The sequence below is a fragment of the Chelonia mydas genome, chromosome 10 (assembly GCF_015237465.2).
Source record: "Chelonia mydas isolate rCheMyd1 chromosome 10, rCheMyd1.pri.v2, whole genome shotgun sequence".
Lineage (NCBI taxonomy): Eukaryota > Metazoa > Chordata > Testudines > Cheloniidae > Chelonia > Chelonia mydas.
The window spans coordinates 37622400-37645305 of NC_051250.2; the positions used below are offsets into that span (position 1 = coordinate 37622400).

At 47.1% G+C, this 22906-nt stretch overlaps 1 protein-coding gene across 9 annotated transcripts in view; it reads right to left on the reverse strand.

Annotated features, from left to right (window-relative positions):
• Positions 1 to 18109, reverse strand: part of IFT140 (intraflagellar transport 140) — a 248909-nt gene extending 230800 nt beyond the window's left edge. For 2 of the 9 annotated variants that reach the window (XM_043523717.1, XM_043523714.1), the window contains exons 1-2: positions 15390 to 15576; positions 2395 to 2576 (exon numbers count right to left, since the gene is read on the reverse strand). In XM_043523717.1, the coding sequence (XP_043379652.1) occupies positions 2395 to 2541 (147 nt within the window). In that variant the 5' untranslated portion in view covers positions 2542 to 2576; positions 15390 to 15576. Of the gene's footprint in view, positions 1 to 2394; positions 2577 to 14887; positions 15671 to 17977 lie in introns of those variants that run through there. The other 7 variants (XM_043523715.1, XM_043523718.1, XM_043523716.1 and 4 more) reach the window with 6 other exon arrangements.
• Positions 18110 to 22906: the final 4797 nt, after the last annotated feature.

The window sequence follows — 22906 nt, forward strand, 5'->3', positions numbered from 1 at the left end:
TGGGAGGAACCAAGCTAACGCTCCCACAGGACGTGTGATGGAACTCAGAAGTGGACTGTTTTCAGCACTATATCAAGAATTGGCCTAATCTGATGACAGTTTGTGAACAAAGTCGTGAAAAAATAGATGGCACTGTCACAGCCAAAGTTCTCAACATTGGGCTTAAGAGAAATGTTGAACACATGCTGAGTGCCCTGAAGCCTATTTCTGTAGCCTTGAACAAAATGCAGGGAAACAGCTGTTTTATTGATGACGCTGTTGAAATTTGGAAGGAACTGAGTGAGATCTTAAAAAGAGGAATATGCAATGACAGAGTTAAATTACAAGCATTAAAAAAACGAATGGGACAAGCACTATCTCCAGCTCATTTTCTTGCAAATATTCCCAATACTCGGTACCAGGGTCAGACCTTAACTGCTGAAGAAGAGGAGTTGGCTATGACATGGACATCCAGCAATCATCCCTCCATAATGCCAACTATAATAAACTTCAGAGCTAAGGGTGAACCATTCAAGAAATATATGTTTGCTGATGATGTTTTAAAGAAAGTCACACCAGTGGACTGGTGAAAGTCACTTAAGCACTTGGATTCAGAGACTGTTGAAGTGATTATCTCACTTTTAACAGCAGTAGCTTCTTCTGCCAATGTAGAAAGAATATTTTCTTCCTTTGGACTAATTCATTCCAAATTGAGAAATCGTTTGGGACCTGAAAAACCAGGAAAGCATGTTTTTCTTTTCCAGATCATGAACAAACAAGAAAATGAAGGTGAAGACGACTGACTTAGCCGCAGAAGCCAATATTTTAAGTTTCTCATGTTGACCTGGCTGACATACTCGATTACATTTTTGTTGTGTTTTTTTTAATATGTCATTTAACTATTTTAATTAAAAACAATTTTAACAAAAACAAACCTGATTTTAAAAAACTTGAATGTTCACATTCAAAAATTCATATGCTTGTTTTGTTAAATTATGTTTGCCGTTGAAGAAAAAAAATCCAGAATACATAATGTTGTTGTTTTAGTTAAATAAAACAATTTAAATTCTGTCTGATGATATTCTCCTCCTAATACAGCATGGCAAGAAAATCCTCCAAATATTAATGATTAACCTGTTGAATTGGAGATAGTTCACCTCCCAATGACTTCATAAATATCTGCTTCAGTTACCTTTGGTAAATGAAATAACCAAACAATCATTTTCTGATATAGCTGTAAAACTAATCTGAAAAGTTTTCAAAATAAATCACTTTTAAAATGTATAGTGTGTACCTTCTAAAAATGAAACCCACATCTATCTCTGAGTTGTGAAGAATATAAATTAAGGTTATAACAACCAACAAGAATCCATTTTTATGTAGAAATCCATGATTAAATTGTATCTTCCTGACTAGTGATTTAAATCAAATCCACCCTGCTTGAGAAGTCTATAAACAGTTCTCAGGGGGAAAAAGAAAGTCACTGTCCACACTAGGGAAATCATTCTAGAACTGCAGTAAGCAATAACTATAACACGGACAGATCCTATATGATAAAATAATCTGACTCGAGCAAGCTGACTCAGACTCTGGGTGGAGAAATTATTCTGTTTTTTACATTCCCTGATATTGAGAACACAGATTCAAGCCGAAACCTCAATAAATATTTCCTTGGTGCTGAATATCCCAAGATAAATTTTGGCTTGGTATCCACAAGAACTAAGTATGCATCCATTTCACTGTAATTTTTTCCCCTTAAATCAAACTAATGACTTCTCAAGCTACATTCTTCTTGCTTTGCCTATTTATAAATTTCAAATATTGCCAATGGAAATATTTTTTCCTTGGTTTGTGTGTACACAGGAAAAAAATCAACATTTACCAACATTTAGTGATAAAAATCCAATTCTTCCAAGCCTAAGCCTAACAGCTTTAAACTTAATAGAGGCTAAATCATAATATACTGATTGTCATCTTGGGACATGACACGACGTACATCAACATACCATGGATTAAACATTACATTTGGCAGGTAGAGTTGCATTTCTCATTCTATGACCATTGAGTAGCCCCTAGATCAACATTATGCTGGCAATCAGCTCAAAGAAGAATAAAAAAGCCAGTAGTCTGTAAAACTCAAGGTGGTGTTTCTGTTGTTTAGATCCAACTAATTCATGAGGAACTCACTGCTGACTTCAGGAAAGTCTAAAATTAATTAATTTGATATGCCATCAATATCACTGAACATCAAAATTGATAGAGAAGGATTCCAGGAATATAAACTAGCCTTCAAAATATATGTATTTTAAAAAACCTGCTAAACTTCATAATTCTGTTCCACAACAGATATAACAGCTAAAAAGAGATCACAGCAAAATAACATCAAGACCAAAGTAGAAGTTCCTGAATGCTTACCTGTTCCAAATAGATATCCACACTGCCTCCAGATGTTGAGCTAATGGAAGCAACAGCCAGGAGTGGATGAAGAGGGTGCCAAGTTATGTGGGAAGGGGACCCAACTGAATCAGGGACTTCTATTCTGTGACCAACATACAAAGCCATAGTGACATACACAGTCCTAGGCAGCGTTCAGATCTCTGCAAGGAAAAAACAAACATACATACATTTCTAACAGTCAGATTAAACTAAGAACTAGGCAAAATTAAAGAAACATATTGCCCTCTTCACTGTACTATGGTGAAAATAAAAAAAGTGAAAATGACATTTTGGTACAACCTTTAGGAGCACAGAAATTTCCATACTGAAATAGTCCAGTGGTCCATGTAGGCCAGTATCCTGCCTCCAGCAGTGGCCTGTACTGGATTATTTCAAAGGAAACTGAACAATCCAGGATTTCCCTACCAGCTTTACAACACACCATGGATTAAACATTACTTCATGTCCAAAGACGACAATCAGTATATTATGATTTAGCCTCTATTAGGTTTAAAGCTATTCAGTTTAGTTAGGCTTGGAAGGATTAGATTTTTATCACTGAATGTTGATAAACATTGATTTCCATAGGCGTGCACAGCACATTTCATTAGGGTGTGCACCCCGGGAGCCCCCACCCCACCCTAGTCCCGCCCCATCCACTCCTTCCCACTTTTCACCCCCTGACCTCCCCGCTCAAAACCACCAACCCCAGCTGCTCCTTGTCCCCTGACTGCCCCCTCCTGGGACCCTGCCCCTATCTAAGCCACCGTGCTCCTTGTCATAGAATCATAGAATATCAGGGTTGGAAGGGACCTCAGGAAGTCATCTAGTCCAACCCCCTGCTCAAAGCAGGACCAATCCCCAACTAAATCATCCCAGCTAGGGCTTTGTCAAGCCTGACCTTAAAAACTTCTAAGGAAGGAGATTCCACCACCTCCCTAGGTAACACATTCCAGTGCTTCACCACCCTCCTAGTGAAAAAGTTTTTCCTAATATCCAACCTAAACCTCCCCCATTGCAACTTGAGACCATTACTCCTCATTCTGTCATCTGCTACCACTGAGAACAGTCTAGATCCATCTTATTTGGAACCCCCCTTTCAGGTAGTTGAAAGCAGCTATCAAATCCCCCCTCATTCTTCTCTTCCGCAGACTAAACAATCCCAGTTCCCTCAGCATCTCCTCATAAGTCATGTTTCAGAGTAACAGCCGTGTTAGTCTGTATTCGTAAAAAGAAAAGGAGTACTTGTGGCACCTTAGAGACTAACCAGTTTATTTGAGCATGAGCTTTCGTGAGCTACAGCTCACTTCATCGGATGCATAGCATATCGTGGAAACTGCAGAAGACATTATATACACACAGAGACCATGAAACAAAACTTCCTCCCACCCCACTCCCCCGCTGGCAACAGCTTATCTAAAGTGATCATCAAGTAGAGCCATTTCCAGCACAAATCCAGGTTTTCTCACCCTTCCCCCCCCCCCCCCCCACACACATACAAACTCACTCTCCTGCTGGCAACAACCCATCCCCCTTTGAAACCCCTCTTTATAATGCACATGATAATCAAGGTGGGTCACCTCCAGCACTAATCCAGGTTTTCTCACCCCCCCCCCACACTCCCCCCTTTTTTCCAAAAACCACACACACAAACTCATTCTCCTGCTGGCAACAGCTCATCTTACAATGTGCACAGCAATAATCCAAGTTTTTTCCTGCAAACCCCCCCCCAAGACGTTCTGGTTAAACTTGGATTATTGCTGTGCACATTGTAAGATGAGCTGTTGCCAGCAGGAGAATGAGTTTGTGTGTGTGGTTTTTGGAAAAAAGGGGGGGAGTGTGGGGGGGGGTGAGAAAACCTGGATTAGTGCTGGAGGTGACCCACCTTGATTATCATGCGCATTATAAAGAGGGGTTTCAAAGGGGGATGGGTTGTTGCCAGCAGGAGAGTGAGTTTGTATGTGTGTGGGGGGAGGGGGAAGGGTGAGAAAACCTGGATTTGTGCTGGAAATGGCTCTACTTGATGATCACTTTAGATAAGCTGTTGCCAGCGGGGGAGTGGGGTGGGAGGAAGTTTTGTTTCATGGTCTCTGTGTGTATATAATGTCTTCTGCAGTTTCCACGATATGCTATGCATCCGATGAAGTGAGCTGTAGCTCACGAAAGCTCATGCTCAAATAAACTGGTTAGTCTCTAAGGTGCCACAAGTACTCCTTTTCTCATAAGTCATGTGTTCCAGTCCCCTAATCATTTTTGTTGTCCTCCGCTAGACATTTTCCAATTTTTTCACATCCTTCTTGTAGTGTGGGGCCCAAAACTGGACACAGGACTCCAGATGAGGCCTCACCAATGTCAAATAGAGGGGAATGATCACATCCCTCAATCTGCTGGCAATGCCCCTACTTATACATCCCAAAATGCCATTGGCCTTCTTGGCAACAACGGCACACTGTTGACTCATATCCAGCTTCTCATCCACTGTAACCCCTAGGTCCTTTTCTGCAGAACTACTGCCGAGCCATTCGGTCCCTAGTCTGTAGCGGTGCATGGGATTCTTCCTTCCTAAGTGCAGGAGTCTGCACTTGTCCTTGTTGAACCTCATCAGATTTCTTTTGGCCCAATCCTCTAATTTGTCTAGGTCCCTCTGTATCCTATACCTACCCTCCAGCGTATCTACCTCTCCTCCCACTTTAGTGTCATCTGCAAACTTGCTGAGGGTGCAATCCACGCCATCCTCCAGATCATTAATGAAGATATTGAACAAAACCTGCCCCAGGACCGACCCTTGGGGCACTCCGCTTGATACCGGCTGCCAACTAGACATGGAGCCATTGATCACTACCCGTTGAGCCCGACAATCTAGCCAGCTTTCTATCCAGCTTATAGTCCATTCATCCAGCCCATACTTCTTTAACTTGCTGACAAGAATACTGTGGAAGACCGTATCAAAAGCTTTGCTAAAGTCAAGAAACAACACGTCCACTGCTTTCCCCTCATCCACAGAGCCAGTTATCTCATCATAGAAGGCGATTAGATTAGTCAGGCATGACTTGCCCTTGGTGAATCCATGCTGACTGTTCCTGATCACTTTCCTCTCCTCTAAGTGCTTCAGAATTGATTCCTGGAGGACCTACTCCATGATTTTTCCAGGGACTGAGGTGAGGCTGACTGGCCTGTGGTTCCCCGGATCATCCTCCTTCCCTTTTTTTAAAAATGGGCACTACATTAGCCTTTTTCCAGTCGTCCGGGACCTCCCCCGATTGCCATGAGTTTTCAAAGATAATAGCCAATGGCTCTGCAATCACATCCGCCAACTCCTTTAGCACCCTTGGATGCAGCGCATCCGGCCCCATGGACTTGTGCTCGTCCAGCTTTTCTAAATAGTCCCGAACCACTTCCTTCTCCACAGAGGGCTGGTCACCCCATGCTGTGCTGCCCAGTGCAGTAGTCTGGGAGCTGACCTTGTTCGTGAAGACAGAGGCAAAAAAAAGCATTGACTACATTAGCTTTTTCCACATCCTCTGTCACTAGGTTGCCTCCCTCATTCAGTAAGGGGCCCACACTTTCCTTGACCACCTTCTTGTTGCTAACATACGTGAAAAAACCCTTCTTGTTACTCTTAACATCTCTTGCTAGCTGCAACTCCAGGTGTGATTTGACCTTCCTGATTTCACTCCTGCATGCCCAAGCAATATTTTTATACTCTTCCCCAGTCATTTGTCCAATCTTCCACTTCTTGTAAGCTTCTTTTTTGTGTTTAAGCTCAGCAAGGATTTCACTGTTAAGCCAAGCTGGTCGCCTGCCATATTTACAGTCATATTGTCCCGTGACTACCGCCTCCTGAGACCCCCCCCCCACTCTAACTGCCTCCCTAGGACACTACGCTTACCTGTCCTCTGACTGCCCTGACCCTTATCCACACCCCCGGCCCCAGACAGACCCCCCGAGACTCCCACACCTACCCACCCACTCCCCGCCCCTTGACAGGACCCCCAGAAATCCTGACCCATCCAACTCCCCCTGCTCCCTTCCTGCTCCAACCCCTCTCCACACCCCCGCCCCAACAGGTCCCCCCCAGAACCTCCAACCCATCCAACTCCCCCTGCTCCTTGTCCCCTGACCTCCCCCTCCAGAGGCCCCACCCCCAATTACCCCCCAGGACTCCACCAACTATCCAACCCCCCATCCCGACTGCTCCGACCCCTAGCCACACCCCCACCCCCTGAGAGGCCCCCTGGGACTCCCACGCCCTATCCAACGCCCCCGTTCCCTGTCCCCCACCAGCCACCCCGGCCCAGCCCCCTTACCACACCACCGCTCAGAACAGAGTCCCCACCAAATCCCACCCTGTCAGGGTTCCCTCCCCGCTCTGAACTCTAGGGTACAGACGTGGGGACCTGCATGAAAGACCCCCTAAGCTTATTCTACCAGCTTAGGTTAAAAACTCCCCAGGCACAAATTCTCCCTTGCACCTTGGGTTTAAGTAATGCTGCCATCACCAAGTGATTTTAACAAAGAACCAGGGAAAAGGACCACTTGGAGTTCCTCTTTCCCCAGCAATCCCCCCAAGCCCTTACACCCCCTTTCCTGGGGAGGCTTGAGAATAATATCCTAATGAATTGGTTACAAAATGATCAAAGACCCAAACCCCTGGGTCTTGGAACAATGGAAAAACCAGTCAGGTTCTTAAAAGAAGGATTTTATTTAAAGAAAAGGTAAAAGAATCACCTCTGTAAAATCAGGATGGTAAATACTTTACAGGGTAATCAGATTCAAAACACAGAGGATTCCCCTCTAGGCAAAACTTTAAAATTACAAAAAACCAGAATAAACCTCCCTCTAGAAAAGGGAAAATTCACAACTTGAAAACAAAAGGTAATCTAACGCGCTTTGCCTTATTTACTTACTCTTTTTGTAATATCAGAGACTTGTACAGGATGGTTTATAGGAGAAGGAGTTTTTTTGACCTGATGCTTCTCTGCTTTCCCCAGAGAACACACCACAAAGCCAGTCCCCAAGATTTGAAAGTAACTTCTTTCCCCATTGGTCCCTTTGGTCAGGTACCAACCAGGTTATTTGAGCTTCTTAACCTCTTACAGGTAAGGAGGAATTCTAGGCTACCCTTAGCTGTATGGTTATGACACACCCCTTGGACATCTTCTTGACCAATGACGTGATGGCACTTATGAGGCAGGTGCAAAGAGCGCCAACCAAGCTGGAGCGCAGTGGTGGAAGAGCGCTATGACTGACGTAAGTCAACAAAGGTCACGTGTAGCGCTGGGGAGGGAGTGATTGGCTGGGCGGGCCCGGGCAGACGGGGGTGGGTCAAGGGGGGGGTCACGGGAGCAGCACGGGGTTCGCTGTGTGACACAGTTACAACAACTTTGTGCAGCTGCTGGGGAAGTTTGTACAGGCAACAAATACACCCTGCGTGGGCGGTCGGGGGAGGGGACTTTGGCACCGGGGTGGCAGGTTTGTAGAAATTTTGGTGGTGCCCAGAACCCGCCCCAACTCCGCCCCAACAAACTCCGCCCCCCATCTGCCCAAGGCTCTGGGAGGGAGTTTGGGTGAGGGAGGTCTGGAGTGCAGGCCCTAGGCTGGGGCAGGGGATTGGGGTGCAGGCTCTGGGAGGGAGTTTGGGAATGGGAAGGGGTGCACAGGTGAGGGGTGTGGGGTGAGGGCTGTGGGGTGTGGCTGCAGATGAGGGGTTTGTGGTGTTGGAGGGGGCTCAGGGCTCTGGCAGAGGGTTAGGGTGCGGGGGGATGAGGGCTCTGGCTGGGAGTGGAGATGTGGGGTTTGTGGTGTTGGAGAGGCTCAGGGCTAAGGCAGAGGGTTGGAGTGCAGGGGGATGAGGGCTCTGGCTGGGACTGGGGATAAGGTGTTTGGGGTGTTGGAGGGGCTCAGGACTAGGGTAGAGGGTTGAGAGCTCTGCCTGGCGGTGTGCGCTCTCGGATGGGGCAGGGCGAGGGATGAGTTTGGGGTGCAGGCAGGCTGCTCCGGGACAGGGGCCAGAGAGGAGGACTCCCCCCAACCCTTTCCCTGCAGGCAGCAGTGAGCTCGGGGGGAGGAGCCTCCCAGGTCCAGGAATCTCCCTCACCTCCCCCGTGGTGGGTGCTGGGGGGTGCTGCGTGCGCCTCCTCCCCTGCTGTTGCCCTTGACTGTAGCCTCACTGGGGGTGAGGGACGGGGCTGCCTCCTTGTCCAGCGTAGGGCAGGAGCGGTGATTGTGGGCGGGGCGGCCCCCTGTGCTGGTGGAGGATCCCGCCAGAAAAGGGAAGGGTCTGAGGTAGAAGGGCAGGCTCAGAGTCAGTGTTCCCTGGCAGTCGAGATGGAGGATACTAGGACCCTGCAGCAATAGTTGCTGCAGGGAGGCAGCATGGAGCTGCACGGAAGAGGCCAGGATGCTCTGCTCCAGGGCCTGGGGAGGTGTGTGGGGGCAGCAAGAGGACAGGGTGGGGAGGCGCGGGGGGGAGGCAGGTGGGGCCAAGGGGGACACCCAGCCCCAAATATTGGTGGAGCTGGGCCCCTGGGCCGACTCCACTCACTCCGCGCTGCTGGGGTCAGCAGCGCAGCAGCGATGTAAACACAGCTCCGCCGCCATCGCTGCCTGCAACTGCTGCAGCCTCCTCCTCTTCCTCCTCCCCCCCCCCCAAGCCTCCAGCAGGGGAAGGGGGAGGAGCAGCCTTCCCAGCCAGAGCTCAGGGCACTAGGGTGTGCCTGGACACACCCGGCACACCCCATGCACACGCCTATGTTGATTTCCCTGTATACACACACCCAAACAGAGGCAGCAAAATAAGCAGCAGAGACCAACCTCTGCTCTCTCCCAATACAGTACAAGTATTGTGTTAAACGTAAACTACTAAAATATAAAGGGGAAGTTTTTTATTTTTTAAAAATTTACAAGGTAAGGAAATTGTTTCTGTGCTTGTTTCATTCAAATGAAGATCGCTAAAAGCAACATTTTTCTTCTGCATAGTAAAGTTTTAAAGCTGTATTAACTCAATGTTCAGTTGTAAGATTTTGAAAGAACAACATAACGTTTAGTCCAGAGTCACGAACGTTTCAGAGTTATGAACAACCTCCATTCCTGAGGTGTTCATAACTCTCAGGTTCTACTGTACACTCTTTCACGCATTCTAGTAAAATAGGATGGACACTGCATCATCCACTACAGGAATTTCCACTATCCATAGCTGTGGAATTGGAGTCTCAAGAGATTAAGGCTTGAAAACATATTCACAGCAACCAGTCAAACAGAATACAGAACACACAGTGTTTGCCTCTCCAGGCTTCTGTTGTTATAATCGTACAAATTAGCAACCACTTAGCAACTTCTATGTTAGTTAAAAAATAAAAAGCAATAATAAAAATATATAAACTGAAAAAAACATGGCATAAGGATATAAATTTTGGACTTGGACATACATTGTCGGCTATTAAGCGGTCTTTACAAAAATTATAATTTGATTAAGCTAATCAATATTGCAAAAAAGTTGATTCCAGTGCTTATTCTGAAGAAATTATCTTTATTAGGAATTAATTTGTAGTGAAATTCTTCCTGTGCAAACCCATACATACTAGCTTTAACAGCATTACACATCTGCAATGTCTGTCTCAGAATCAGCAAGAAAACATGCTCTATCTGTCACAACATATCCTATATATAGACAACAGGAGTCTGGCATATGTGATTTTACTTCAGGGTACAAAGACTATACGGTAGAACACCAAATCGTTCTTTATTCTTCACGGCAGCAGCAAAACATTAAAATGTTTGCAGACAAATCAACACAAATGTAGTGTTGCTCCAAAACTCTGAACTGCTGAGCTACAACATGAGCTGGGGACAGATCCCGGAACCTTCATGAGTTCAGCAAGATTAAGTATATGAGTAAAGCCTCCTTGCAGAGTAAATGTTTCAGGAAAAATCTTTGGCTCCTGCTGATAGGTTTCTGCATGCTCTCAAGAATAAAATTAAAGGAAGGAGAGAACCCAGGCAGACAGAGTGGGAGATGGACCCATCTTGTGCTAGTGCAGAGAAGCTGAGAGATGGTAGTCATTGATAAAATTCAGTGTGATTTCAGGCATTAAGCTGAGATGTATGTCTGAAATATTTGTAAAATACACAACAACAATGAATAACCCCTTCCCCCCAATCCCTCCTGCACCCCTTCTCCCCAACCCCCTTCTGCAGCCCCTTCTTCCCTAATCCATGTACTCCCCTTCTATGCCCCTTCTGCCCAACCCCCCCTGAGCCCCTCAACCCTGTACTCCCTTCTCCCCAACCCTGCCTGCACCCTTTTTACCTAACCCCATGCACTCTCCTCCTGTAGCCCAACCCCTGCACCCCCTCCTGCACCCACATGGGGAAACTGACCTGGATGCACGGACCGGCTAGCATTGCTGTTCGCTGACACCTCCAACGCTGCTCCTCCATGCCCCACCCCCAGAGGCTGTGAGGGAGGGAGCAACGAGCAATGCCCAGCACTCCCTGCATCCAGGTCACTTTCCCCACGTGGGCTGCGTAAGGGGAAAGCAGCAGCTTCTAATGCTTGCCTCACAGCACAGACCAGGTGGGCAAAGGACCTGGATGCAGCGAGCCATGCCATTGCTCCTCACCCCGTGCCCCAACCCCAACCTCATGCCCCCAGGGGGCATGGAGGAACTTGGGGGGAAAGAAGTATCTGTGCGTCACCACTTGCTGGAGTGCTGGAACCATTTGTACAGTGGGGGTGCATAGAGCCATTGAAACAAACTGTAAACCCTGAAAATAATGGAAACCACTTCAAGCCAGGGGGTGCAGCAGCATCCCCAGCACCCGTAGTTGCAGCACCTATGCTGCTCTCACATTACTGAGAGATGTAACCATAGGCGCCAACTTCTCTTGGCTCCGGTGGGTGCTCGCACCCTCCCGCCCCGACTCCACCCCTGCCCTGCCCCCATTCCAACCCCTTCCCCAAAGTCCCCGCCCCAACTCCGCCCCCTCCCTGCCCCTATTGGGCTCCTTCCCCCAATCCCCGCCCCAGCCCCACCTCTTCCCTGCCTCCTCCCCTGAGTGTGCCACATTCCCGCTCCTCCCCCTCCCTCCCAGAGCTTGTTACACTGCGAAACAGCTGTTTCATGGCAGCAAACACTGGGAGGAGAAGCAGGGACGCGGTGCACTCAGAGGAGGAGGCGGAGGTGAGCTGGGACGAGGAGCTGCTGGTGGGTGCAGAGCACCCACCAATTTTTCCCAGTGGGTGCTCTAGCCACAGAGCACCCACAGAGTTGGCGCCTATGGACATAACTATACCAATGTAAATTCCTAGCGTAGACCAGGCCTAACTGTGTTAAGGTATATACCCCGACTTTCTCCTCGGAGTACATTCTGTGGTATCTGAGTGCCCGGCTGTAGATAACAGATTTCTTGGTGTGTTTGGGGTGGTTACTGGCTCTTTGAAGGTAGGTGTGGTGATCCGTCGGTTTCTTGTATATAGCTGTATGTAGAGTTCCATTGTTGAAGCAGATCATGGTGTACAGGAAGTTGATGCTAGCGGTGTTGTAGAGAGAGTTTAATGGAATGGGGGGAGGAGTTGTAGTGGAAATCTACGAGGGAATTTAGGTCATCTGTGCAGAGGATGAAAATATCAGTGTAGCTCAGGTAAATCATTGGCTTCGTGATGCATTTGTCCAGAAATTCTTCTTCAAAGTTGTCCATGAAGAGGTTAGTATTTTAGGGAGCCATCCTAGTACCCATTGCTGTTCCCCGGGTATAGGGAAAGTGTTTTGTTGAACGTAAAATTGTTATGTGGGAGGATTATATAGAGGAGTCAGTGATGTGTTTGGGCTGGATATCTGAGGGTTCTTCATTGTCTTGTATATATTTGAGGCAGGCAGTGACCCCATTATTGTGAGGTATGTTGGTGTATAGGAAGATGATATACTTGGTGGCAAGGATGGTGTTCTGAGGGAGGTTGTTAATGTTGCAGAGTTTCTGGAAAAGTTAGTTGTATCACAGAGGAAGCTGGCCCTTTGTGTGGTAAGTGGTTTGAGGATGGTTTCTAGGAGTCCCTATATTCCTTCAGTAAGAGAGCCATGGCCAGATATGATGGGTCTGCCTGGTTCCATCGGTTGCATATCTTGGGAAGCTCATATAAGTCCCTGGGGTGGGTCAGTGGGGGATGAGCTTGTAGAGGTTCTCTTGTAGTTATTTGGCGAAGAATTTGATGATATCCTTAAATTCCTGGGTAAATTGTGGTGTAGGATGTTCTTTGAGTTATTTATAGTAGATGTATTTAGCTTTTACTCAGTGTCACAGCTAAATACATTTCCCAGACCTAAAGAAGAGCTCTGTGTAAGCTCAAAAGCTTGTCTCTCTCACCAACAGAAGTTGGCCCAATAAAAGATATCACGTCACCCACCTTGTCTCTCTACTATCCTGAGACCAACATGGCTAAAACAACACTATATATATTCCATAAGGCATACATTGTAGTTAAAATCTAGTTAAACATAAATGTGAAATCCTTGCAGATTTGGTGGTATTACCAGGTAATTTTAGAGCCAGCCCCCAGCAGAGGACACTCCTAGTTTCTCTCTGAATCCCTACATGAAATTGCCATAATAAGCCTACTTATATATTTAAATAACTAGACCACGGTATTGAGTCAAAGCTCTAAAACCACACTAATGTTGCTTGCTGTAACCTGATAAATGAGGTATCCAGACATTCACTGAAGCATCAAACTTCTGATTTTGTAGCTTTGCCTCTAAAGATCCAGAAGTGTTTACCCCTTCAAACTTACCATACCTAAGAAACATTTTCAGACATAAGGCCAGATTGTCTTTCATTGCTGTAAGTTCCAGCACTTTTTATTTTTTGCAAAGCCTCAAACAAGAGAGCCTCTCCTTGGAAAGTTAGAGACTTCAGTCACATGGGTGATTAAATCCATCATGAAACACAACATCTACAAATATGCCAGTCTTTATCTCCTTAAGAATCTCCCAAACCCAGGCTACACTAGCCCCAAAACATTTTCTTAAATATATTTTAAGTGAGTAGCAGCCAAATAGTATTTTAATCATTGTCTTCAGAGCTCTGGCCTAAGTATCAACCCAAAATATACAAGGAATACTTCTGAAATACCACCAAGGTGTCCCAAAAGTGCTTCAAGAACTTGGAGTTGAAGTACTCTTTTGGGACTTTGGCTCTCAATGGGTCTCCATTCAGGCACAGCAGTCTATGTCTATAAGTCTATATATACTCTTTCAACACACTTAATCATTAGAATCTGCATGCCTTCCAGTAGTTCATTAAGCAATGTGAGCAACATTTTTCACGTGAGGTTTGTTCTCTCTCTCTCTCTCTCATATCCTAGAGATAATTGTGTACGCAGTGGAACATTTTGTTTTGGAACTTTAAATAGTAACATGTCTTTCAAAATAAAAATCAAACTTCTTAAGAGAGAGGGAGAATTTTTTTTTTTGAGATCCAGATTTGCAAATTTTTGCAATGCATAAAAACAAACCAGCATGCCATTTGAACAGTCCTCATCCACAGCTGCACCATCTAAATTCAGGCAAACCAATTATGATTACAGTTCTTCTGTCCTGAACTCCACAACTCCTAAAGATGTTTATATTCCATGTGTGATACTATCAGCTACCCCAGATTCCAAATCAACAATGGTTTGCCCTCCTGCTCAGTTACATACCTGTCAGTGAATCCAGCAGCAAATACAATAATAAACATCTTTTCCCAGATTCTTTTCTGGGACACTTCCCTCAGAAACTCTGCAATTACCTCTATAAAGTCTCTCCGTGGATGCATCTCTCCCCTGTACCATTATTTTTAATTTTTTAACAAACTCTAAAACTGTTTGAAATATTATATATGAAAAAAATGTACAAAATCAAGCTATATTATACAAGTGACAAAAGTCAAAGATGGACACACTGCAGATAAAGGGAACAGATTTAAAGGCCAGGTTTCAAGGGACATTGTCAATATAAATTCAGTTTTAAAAAATGCTCTTACCCATTTAATAATCTAAAGTTGTAAACTTTAAAGTGAAAAGAACTGTAAAAGTCGAATTTAGGCCCTCAGCCTATAATGGACTCCATGTGGGCAGAATCCATTCATCTTCACCAAAAGAGACTGGCCAATTTCTCCCCCTTCTAAATCCCCCCAGTTTATTTATTAGTTCTAATTTTTCTGTTCAGATTACTTATTAAAATGTACAGCAACAAAGACGCATCACAGAAGTAAACAAGTCAAATGGACAGTAAAACAAACAGAAAAACAAAATATTTTACAAACAAACTGGAAAAATATTTTAAAAACCTTGATTATGATAAAGCATAACATCTGATTCCACAACAGGCATCTTCAAGATCACTCCCTTCCACTACAATAAAAGATCTGACCCTTAACTGCAAGTTTCTTAAGCTCTCTCAATGGCTGCCTTCTCCAATTTGTAGCTCATACTCACTACGTTGGTGCTTCGTGCGTTTCTCTTACAACCCGAGGAGGCTCTCCAAGACTTTCAAGTGTGATGGCCTGGGTATGTTTATTATGTGGGCATTAAATTCCAGATGGCAAGAAGCTGGGTGAAAATGCATTCGGTCGGTGCTGCAGACTCCCCCAGCGCTGTAACGCAGGCAGTATGTAGTGTAACAAACTGCTATTGGCAGCAAATTACGTCAGATAGTTTTTCACACTTCATCGGGCTGGAGGGCAAAAGACCCCCGCGCACATACAGGTTTCGAACCCCGAGCCCCCTCCCCTCTCGAACAGACTAGAAGCCCGAACCGGATCCTGCACTCCGCCAGCAGGACGGGCCCGGCCCCCGCACTGGCCCCGCCAGGATGGGCCCGGCGTCCGAACAGCTTCTCGTAGAGATAGGGGGCAAAGCAGCGGCACGCCCGGCCGTTCTCTGAAGCCTGGAGCCCGAGACCCCTCTGTCCGCGCCCCGCAGTTCTACGCACTCTTACCCGCCGCTAGCAACAGCGCAGATGGCCCCGTGCGAGGGGGCAAGGACCCGCTGAGGCCTGCGTGGCGGCCTCTAGACCTCCACTTGCACCGAGATGCTTAGCGTTACCCCTGACAACGGCGGAGCCCCAGCCACGAAAACCGCCGAACCTGCCCACCAGGGAAACCGAACCGTCACGGAAACGCCCGGCCTAAACCGAACGGTCACGGAAACTGCCGAACCCAAAAGCCGAAGAACGCTTTCACCGCTGCGCGACTGGTGCTGGCCCTTTAAATCGATGAGTTGGCAGTCCACGTGCAGTGTGTGCCACCGCCTATCCTGTTTCGCCCCCAGGAGTCCTGCTACTCTAGACTGGTGATGTCCGTCCCGCCCCCAACCTGCTACTGACCTTACCCCCTCTCTGTTCACCTGCACTTCTGCCTTGACACTTCTCCCCAGGGATAGTCATAGAATACCAGGCTTGGAAGGGATCTCAGGAGGTCATCTAGTCCAACCCCCTGCTCAAAGCAGAACCAATCCCCAATTTTTGACCCAGATCCCAAATGGCCCCCTTAAGGATTGAACTCACAAGCCTGGGTTTAGCAGGCCAATGCTCAAACCACTGAGTTATCCCTCCCCCTGAGTAAATCACTAGTCTCAGGTCCATCCTTAGGCATACGCAGCTACATAGAGCACCATGAAATTTGGGGCACCAAATTGCCCCAAATTTCATGATGGCCCTAGGCAGCTGTGTGCTGCATACGCGGCAGCCCCGGCGACTAGCCCTATCCCACAGCCGCCCCCCCCCCCCACCCTTTTGTGGGCTGCGCCCACTGCAAGGGGCAGGGCCATCCCTAATGGGGTGTGGGGCCCAAGACAACTCCCTCCACCCCACCTCTTCCCCTTGCCCCCGGCCCCCCCCATTCCACCTCTTCCCCCAGCGACTCCACACTCACTGACAGCGGGTAGCCCGCTCCACTCCGCTAGCTCCCAGCCGCCAGTGAGGTTAGGGAAAGGACGCCCCCCCGCACACACCGGCAGCGGGAAGCGAAGCAGCGCACCTGGGAGCTGGTGGAGTAGAGTGGGCTGGGGCCGGGCTGCTCCGCTTCGGCTGCTGCCGGTGAGTGCGGGGGAGGACCTTTCCCCAATCCCCACCCCACGAGTGATACGGCTGGGCCGGGGTGAGGAAAGTGGAGCAGGCTGCTCCCAGCCCCCCGCTAATCCCCGGGCCACTCTGGGCCTATGGGGCCCCCAAAAGTGCCCCTCCCATACAGCTCCTGCCTCCCAGACCCTGGAGGGGTGGGGGCGAGGCCTGGGGCTATGTAGGGCACCCAAATGGCTAGGGACGGCCCTGACTATTCTCCTCCACCTGGGTTCTGTTAGCAGGCATATGTCTCCCTGGCTGCTCCCCCTGGTGGGAGGAGATCACACCAGCTCTCTCTCATAGGAAGCTTTTCATCAGTAGATCTCAAAGCATGTCACATAGGCAGTCAGTCTCATTATCCCCCTTTTACAGATTGGGAAATTGACCCACAGAGCAGGGAGGTGACATGCCAGGGTCACCCAGCCGGTCACTGACAGAGCTAGGAATAGAAGAGAAGGTTACTCAAGCTGTGCAGTAACTGAGGTTCTTCGAGATGTGTGTCCCTATGGGTGCTCCATGGTGAATGCAGCAGCGCCCCCCCGCGAGTGAGATTGGAGATCTTCATCAGCAGTGCCCGTCAGACCGCACATGTGCACTGTGCAGTCTGACAGGCCCTAGTTCCTTCTCTGCCACAGAGCTAATGTTGCAGCTCTGAAGCAAACGGAAGAGGGCAGGTAGGGGAGCACCCACAGGGACACACATCTCAAAGAACCTCAGTTACTGCATGTGAGTAACCTTCTCTTCTTCTTGTTCAAATGACAGCCCAATGGGTGCTCCTCTGTGAGTGACTAGAGTGCCCCTAATTGGAAGGATGGGGTTTTGGAGCAGCATTTTCTAGCATTTGGAGCAGCTTTGGAGCAGCATTTTGGAGCAGCATTTGGAGCAGCTGATACCTCTTCTCATAGGAGGGGTTCATGAGAAGGGTCCCTGAAGAGGAATGGGGAGGGAGAGTGGTGGGATGGGATAGACCAGAAAGGGATGACATATCCTTCCCTGACGACCTCCAGAACCCACTTGTCTGAGGTAATTAGCCTCCATAACGGGAAGAAAGGAGCTAGGCCGTTGCCAAATTGATGTGATGTTGAAGATGGTTGACATGGCTGGAACAGTGGAAGGCTTCTTGGGGCCTCAACCACACCTTCAGAATTGTTTGGCTGGAGATGCATGGGAAGCGGCGCCGTGGGCAGTCGTATGTCTGCATTTGGTACATGGCTTCTGTCAACGTCGGGTAACGCATTGCCGTTGTATGGTATAATACAGCAGTCAGGATTCTGGAGGAAGTTGATAATTCCCTGAGTGTCTCTGGTGCTGGAGTGTAAATACCAAGAGAGGGGACAGTTGCTCAGGAATCCTTAAGGGAGTCATTCGTATGTTCCATGAATAATCTGGGACCTTCAAAGAGTAGGTCCTCTACTGTAGTTTGTACCTGTTTAGGAAAGCCCAAGAGGTGCAGTCAGGATGCCAACCTCATAACAATGGCAGTTGAGATGGATCAGGCTGCAGTGTTCGCAGAGTCCAAAGAGACTTGCAAAGCTGTATGGGCAAAGAGGGTCCCTCAGAGGTGAACACCTCAAGTTGTCCCCATTTTTCGTCAGGAATGTCTTGGCAGAGGTTCCTGTACTTTTGAGTAATTGACATAATTATATTTAGCCATGAAAGCATCGTCATTGAAAATGTGAAACTGGAGAGTAGCAGATGAGTAAGCTCTGTGTCCGAACTAGAGCTGTCAATTAATCACAGTTAACGCCTGGAATTAACTGAAAATATTGAACCTGTTAATCGCATACCTCTGAGCAGGGAGGGACGCAGCTGTAACAGCCCCAGCTGGGAGCTCCGGAGGCGGTGCAGGGGCTGAAGCCCCGGCTGGGAGCTCCGGAGGTGGCGGGGGCAGAGTAGTATAAGGGGCCTACCATCCATCAAACATAGATCCTGCCCCCTGACCCCTCAGGCCCCCACCCCTGGGAGTAGTACTTCAAAGATCAAGGCAGACACATGACCAGAAGCAAAAGGTGTCATGTGACCCCTCTGAGAACTCCTCCCACCACCCTCTACAAATCAGGATGGGTTTTGCCCCCCACAGGACCACCCCGAGAGGAGATTTGACCAATCAGGGGGAGTTCTGGGGTGGGGTGATCTGTCCGGAAGTGGGTCATGTGACCTCTCTAATAAGTCCTCCCACCGCCCTCTACCAATCAGGATGGGTTTTTTCCCCTGTCAGACTGCCCCAAGAGGTTATTTCACCAATCACCAATCACGTTTTGAGCGTAAAAATGTCATGTGTTCTATTGTACGTGTTGCTGTTTATGCTGTCCTTAATCACTGTCTTAGGGAAAAGCTTTTCAAAGATTGTGAGGGCCCAACGGCACGATGATTGTGTGAGTTGGACTTCGGAGGATATAAACTGCAAGCTCTGGGACCTGTGCACTGACTTGTGTTTGGAAAGCTTATTAAACACTGTTATTGCCATAGGTTGTGCTTTGCAATGTCTGTGCCTAACCCAAGAAAATTTAGCACAGGGGGTGACCTTGGAAAATGCTGTGCAATTCGGGCGAGACCCTGACAATGTTTTAAAGAAAATGACCAAACCGGAAGATGCCTGCTTACAGCATTATATTGACCGTCTGGTCCGCACAAAAAGTTACAGAACCCTGCTTAAGAAAAAGACTATTTGTAAGAAATCTAAAAAGATTATGTTAGAGAATGGTGAGGGGACAAACATGATATAAAACTTGGTTGTTGTAAATAAAAATATCTATTGAAAAGAGCTTTGTGACTATCTGTTTTTCTGTTAGAAGTCTGTGTGGCCTTAAGTAAGATAAAAGTTTTGATCATAGAATCATAGAATATCAGGGTTCGAAGGGACCTCAGGAGGTCATCTAGTCCAACCCCCTGCTCAAAGCAGGACCAATCCCCAATTAAACCATCCCAGTCAGCGCTTTGTCAAGCCTGACCTTAAAAAACGCTAAGGAAGGAGATTCCACCACCTCCCTAAGTAACCCATTCCAGTGCTTCACCACCCTCCTAGTGAAAAAGTTTTTCCTAATATTCAACCTAAACCTCCTGCACTGCAACCTGAGACCATTACTCCTTGTTCTGTCATCTGCTACCACTGAGAACAGTCTAGATCCATCCTCTTTGGAACTCAGGTAATTGAGAGCAGCTATCAAATCCCCCCTCATTCTTCTCTTCTGCAGACTAAATAAACCCATTCCCAATCAGCCTCTCTCCCTAAATCATGTGCTTCAGACCCCTAATCATATTTGTTGCCCTCCACTGGACTCATTCCAATTTTTCCACATCCTTCTTGTAATGTGGGGCCCAAAACTGGACACAGTACTCCAGATAAGGCCTCACCAATGTCGAATAGAGGAGAATGATCACGTCCCTTGGTCTGCTGGCAATGCCCCTACTTATACATCCCAAAATGCCATTGGCCTTCTTGGCAACAAGGGCACACTGTTGACTCATATCCAGCTTCTCGTCCACTGTAACCTCTAGGTCCTTTTCTGCAGAACTGCTGCCTAGCCATTCGGTCCCTAGTCTGTAAAGGTGCATGGGATTCTTCTGCCCTAAGTGCAGGACTCTACACTTGTTCTCGTTGAACCTCATCAGATTTCTTTGATGTAGCTTCTCGGTTTGTTTTCAAGGGGCTCTATCTGTTTTAAATTTAAAAAAATAGGTTGTGAGAAACTAGCTCTTGTGTCTTTGTATAAAAGAGACCCATTTACAGCAAAAAAGCTGAAATGTGTGTAGTAGAATCTTGTGAGGAACCCTCCCTAAAAATATGTTTAAAATAAAGCAAAAAAACAAGAAAAGCTTCTATATAGAACAGGGATGTTTGAGACATGTGTTTGAATACAATAGAGCTGACTCAACCTGTTGAGCTGATGGTTTAACCACGCCCCCACTTTATAGCCAGGTTTCTATTGAGTCTGTAGGTCTAGATGTGATTATCCACCCTTGTTGCCATCAGGGTTAAATGTATTAGTGATCAGTAATTAAGTTGGATGGGTCTACACCCACAGTAAGGGTGGGGGGATGATGAGCTCTGATTAATATTAAATGAAATAAAACCTCAGGAGTACACTGATGCTATTGGACAGTTTAAATATAACCCCAGGAGTTCGTTGACCGCTATAGGTCAGTCTTTCTAGCAACTCAAAGTAACTAAAAGTTTAAAATAATATATTTACATAAATAAACAAGGGTCTAACCCAACACTGAAATGTTTCAAGGTTCATAAACCTCCACCATACTTTTAGAAAATAAGCATTTGCTGTAAGAACGACCAAACATTTAAAAGCTATGAAAAAACCCTAAGAATCAAACATTTAAAAGCTATTGGTGTTTGTAGAGTATTTACTATGGTTGTGCTACATCCATTTTATTTCAAAACAAACCAAAATTTTAAGCATGGAAGAACCATTATTTAAAAAAACAACCCTAAGACATTCATTGATATCTGCAAGGTCCGTCCCCCAAGTCAGTACAGTAACATTAAGGATTGTTATATATGGTGATTTATGGTTTAATACTGTAAGAAGGCCCTACAGTGCTGTTTTTTCATTGAAACAGGAAAAAGTACAGTATTAACTAAAAAAAGGCATCCTCGTTGTGCAGACAACTTAATTCCCCCACCCCTCAGATCACAAAAGGGTACTTTGGGGAGGGTTGCCTAATTTCCTTAAGCATCTATTAATTAAGAGTTGTAGTGATCAAATCAACCTGCTAACTACAGACTTTGAAGTTTGTTTGAAACAAAGAGTTAGAACCAGGTTCCGGCATATCCATGAAGGGCTGGGCCAAAGGGCTCTGCCTGGCCTCTCCCTCCTCCTCAGAACTGTTGCTGATGTAGCACTTCCTCCGCAGGTGGTCGAAGGCCCTCGGAGCTAAAACAAAGTCTGAAGTTCTCACAGAGGGTGGTGAAGGAGTCCGTGTTTCCTCTCGGCCTTTCCACAATTTCTAAAACACGCGTTCTTGGAAGGAAATGGCATCTTCTGCGCGGTGCTGGAACTTCCCGGGGCGATGGTGGGCTCTGATTGGTAGAGGGCAGTAGGGGGAGATCTTAGAGGGGTCACATGACCCTCTTCTGGGCAGGTTGCCCCAGAACTCCTCCCGCTCTGATTCGTCATATCCACTCTCCGGGAGGTCCTGTGTGGCCGGAAGCCATCCTGATTGGTAGAGGGCGGTGGGATGAGTTCTTAGAAAGATCACATGTCACCCTTTGCTTCTGGTTATGTGTCCGTCTTGGCCCCAGAAATAATACCTCTAGGGGCGGGAATCTGAGGAGTCAGGGGGCAGGGGACTACATTTGTTTGATGGTAGGCCCCTTATACTACTGGGCTGAATCCCTGTGCCCCAAGGGGGGCTGAAGCCTGGAGACCCACATCCTGAGCCTATATTTGAAAATATAGAAAACCTCCAAAATATTTAAATAAATGATATTCTATTAATTGTTTAACAGTAAGATTAAAAGTGCAATTAATCTCAATTTTTAAAATTGCTTGACAGTCCTAGTCCGAAGAGGTTCAGTCATTTCCAGTTTTATCATGGTGGATCGGTTGAGATTGGTATTGATGTCCTTTTTCCTGCATGACATTAACAACTAGGGAATTCGGTGAGTAAAAAGTAATTCCAAGTCTTTTGCGGGAACATCATATTTTTTGGCCGCCCGCTTGCAAGTCAGTGGAATGGATGCTGGGATCTGCCAGACTATTTTTGCAGGATCAAGTAGGGCCTCATTGGTAGGGAGGGCTATTTTAGAAGAAGAGGAGGATGGGTGCAGGATGTCGAGCAGCTTATGTTGTTGGTCCATTACCTCTTCTAAAGGAATCTGAAAAGTGTCTGCAATCCTCTGAAATAATTCCTGAAAATGTGTAAAGTCTAGGTTGACCCTAGGTCCTGTTTTGGCCAGGATGGTTCCCCTTTTTAAGCCCTGTCCTGGATGTCCTGACTGTTTTGGCAAAAATGGGCATTGTCCCATTTGCTCTTGCCAATTGCAAGTTGCTCTGATCAGTTGTCAAGAGCAAATGGAATAAATATCCAGTTTTGCCCAAAAAGTGGGTTGCACCCCCTTGGGGGGGGCGGAGGAACATTTTGGGAGGCCAGTGGTGACACGAAGCGGTGGGGCTCAGACTGTGAGCCCTGGGCAGTCCAGGCCTTGGGCAGTGCAGGGCTTAGGCAGTCAGCCCAGGACGGCATAGGGCTCAGGCTGTCAGTCCCAACCCCAGTCCCAGGCAGTGAGGGGCTTGGACAGTCAGCCCAGGGTGACTTGGGGCTTGGATGTCAGTCCCAACCCCAGTCACAGGTGGCATGGGCCTTGGGTGAGCAGCAACGCCAGGTCGCTTGGGACAGCCCCGTGCAATGTGGGAGGGGGCGGTGGTGAAGTGGTGAAG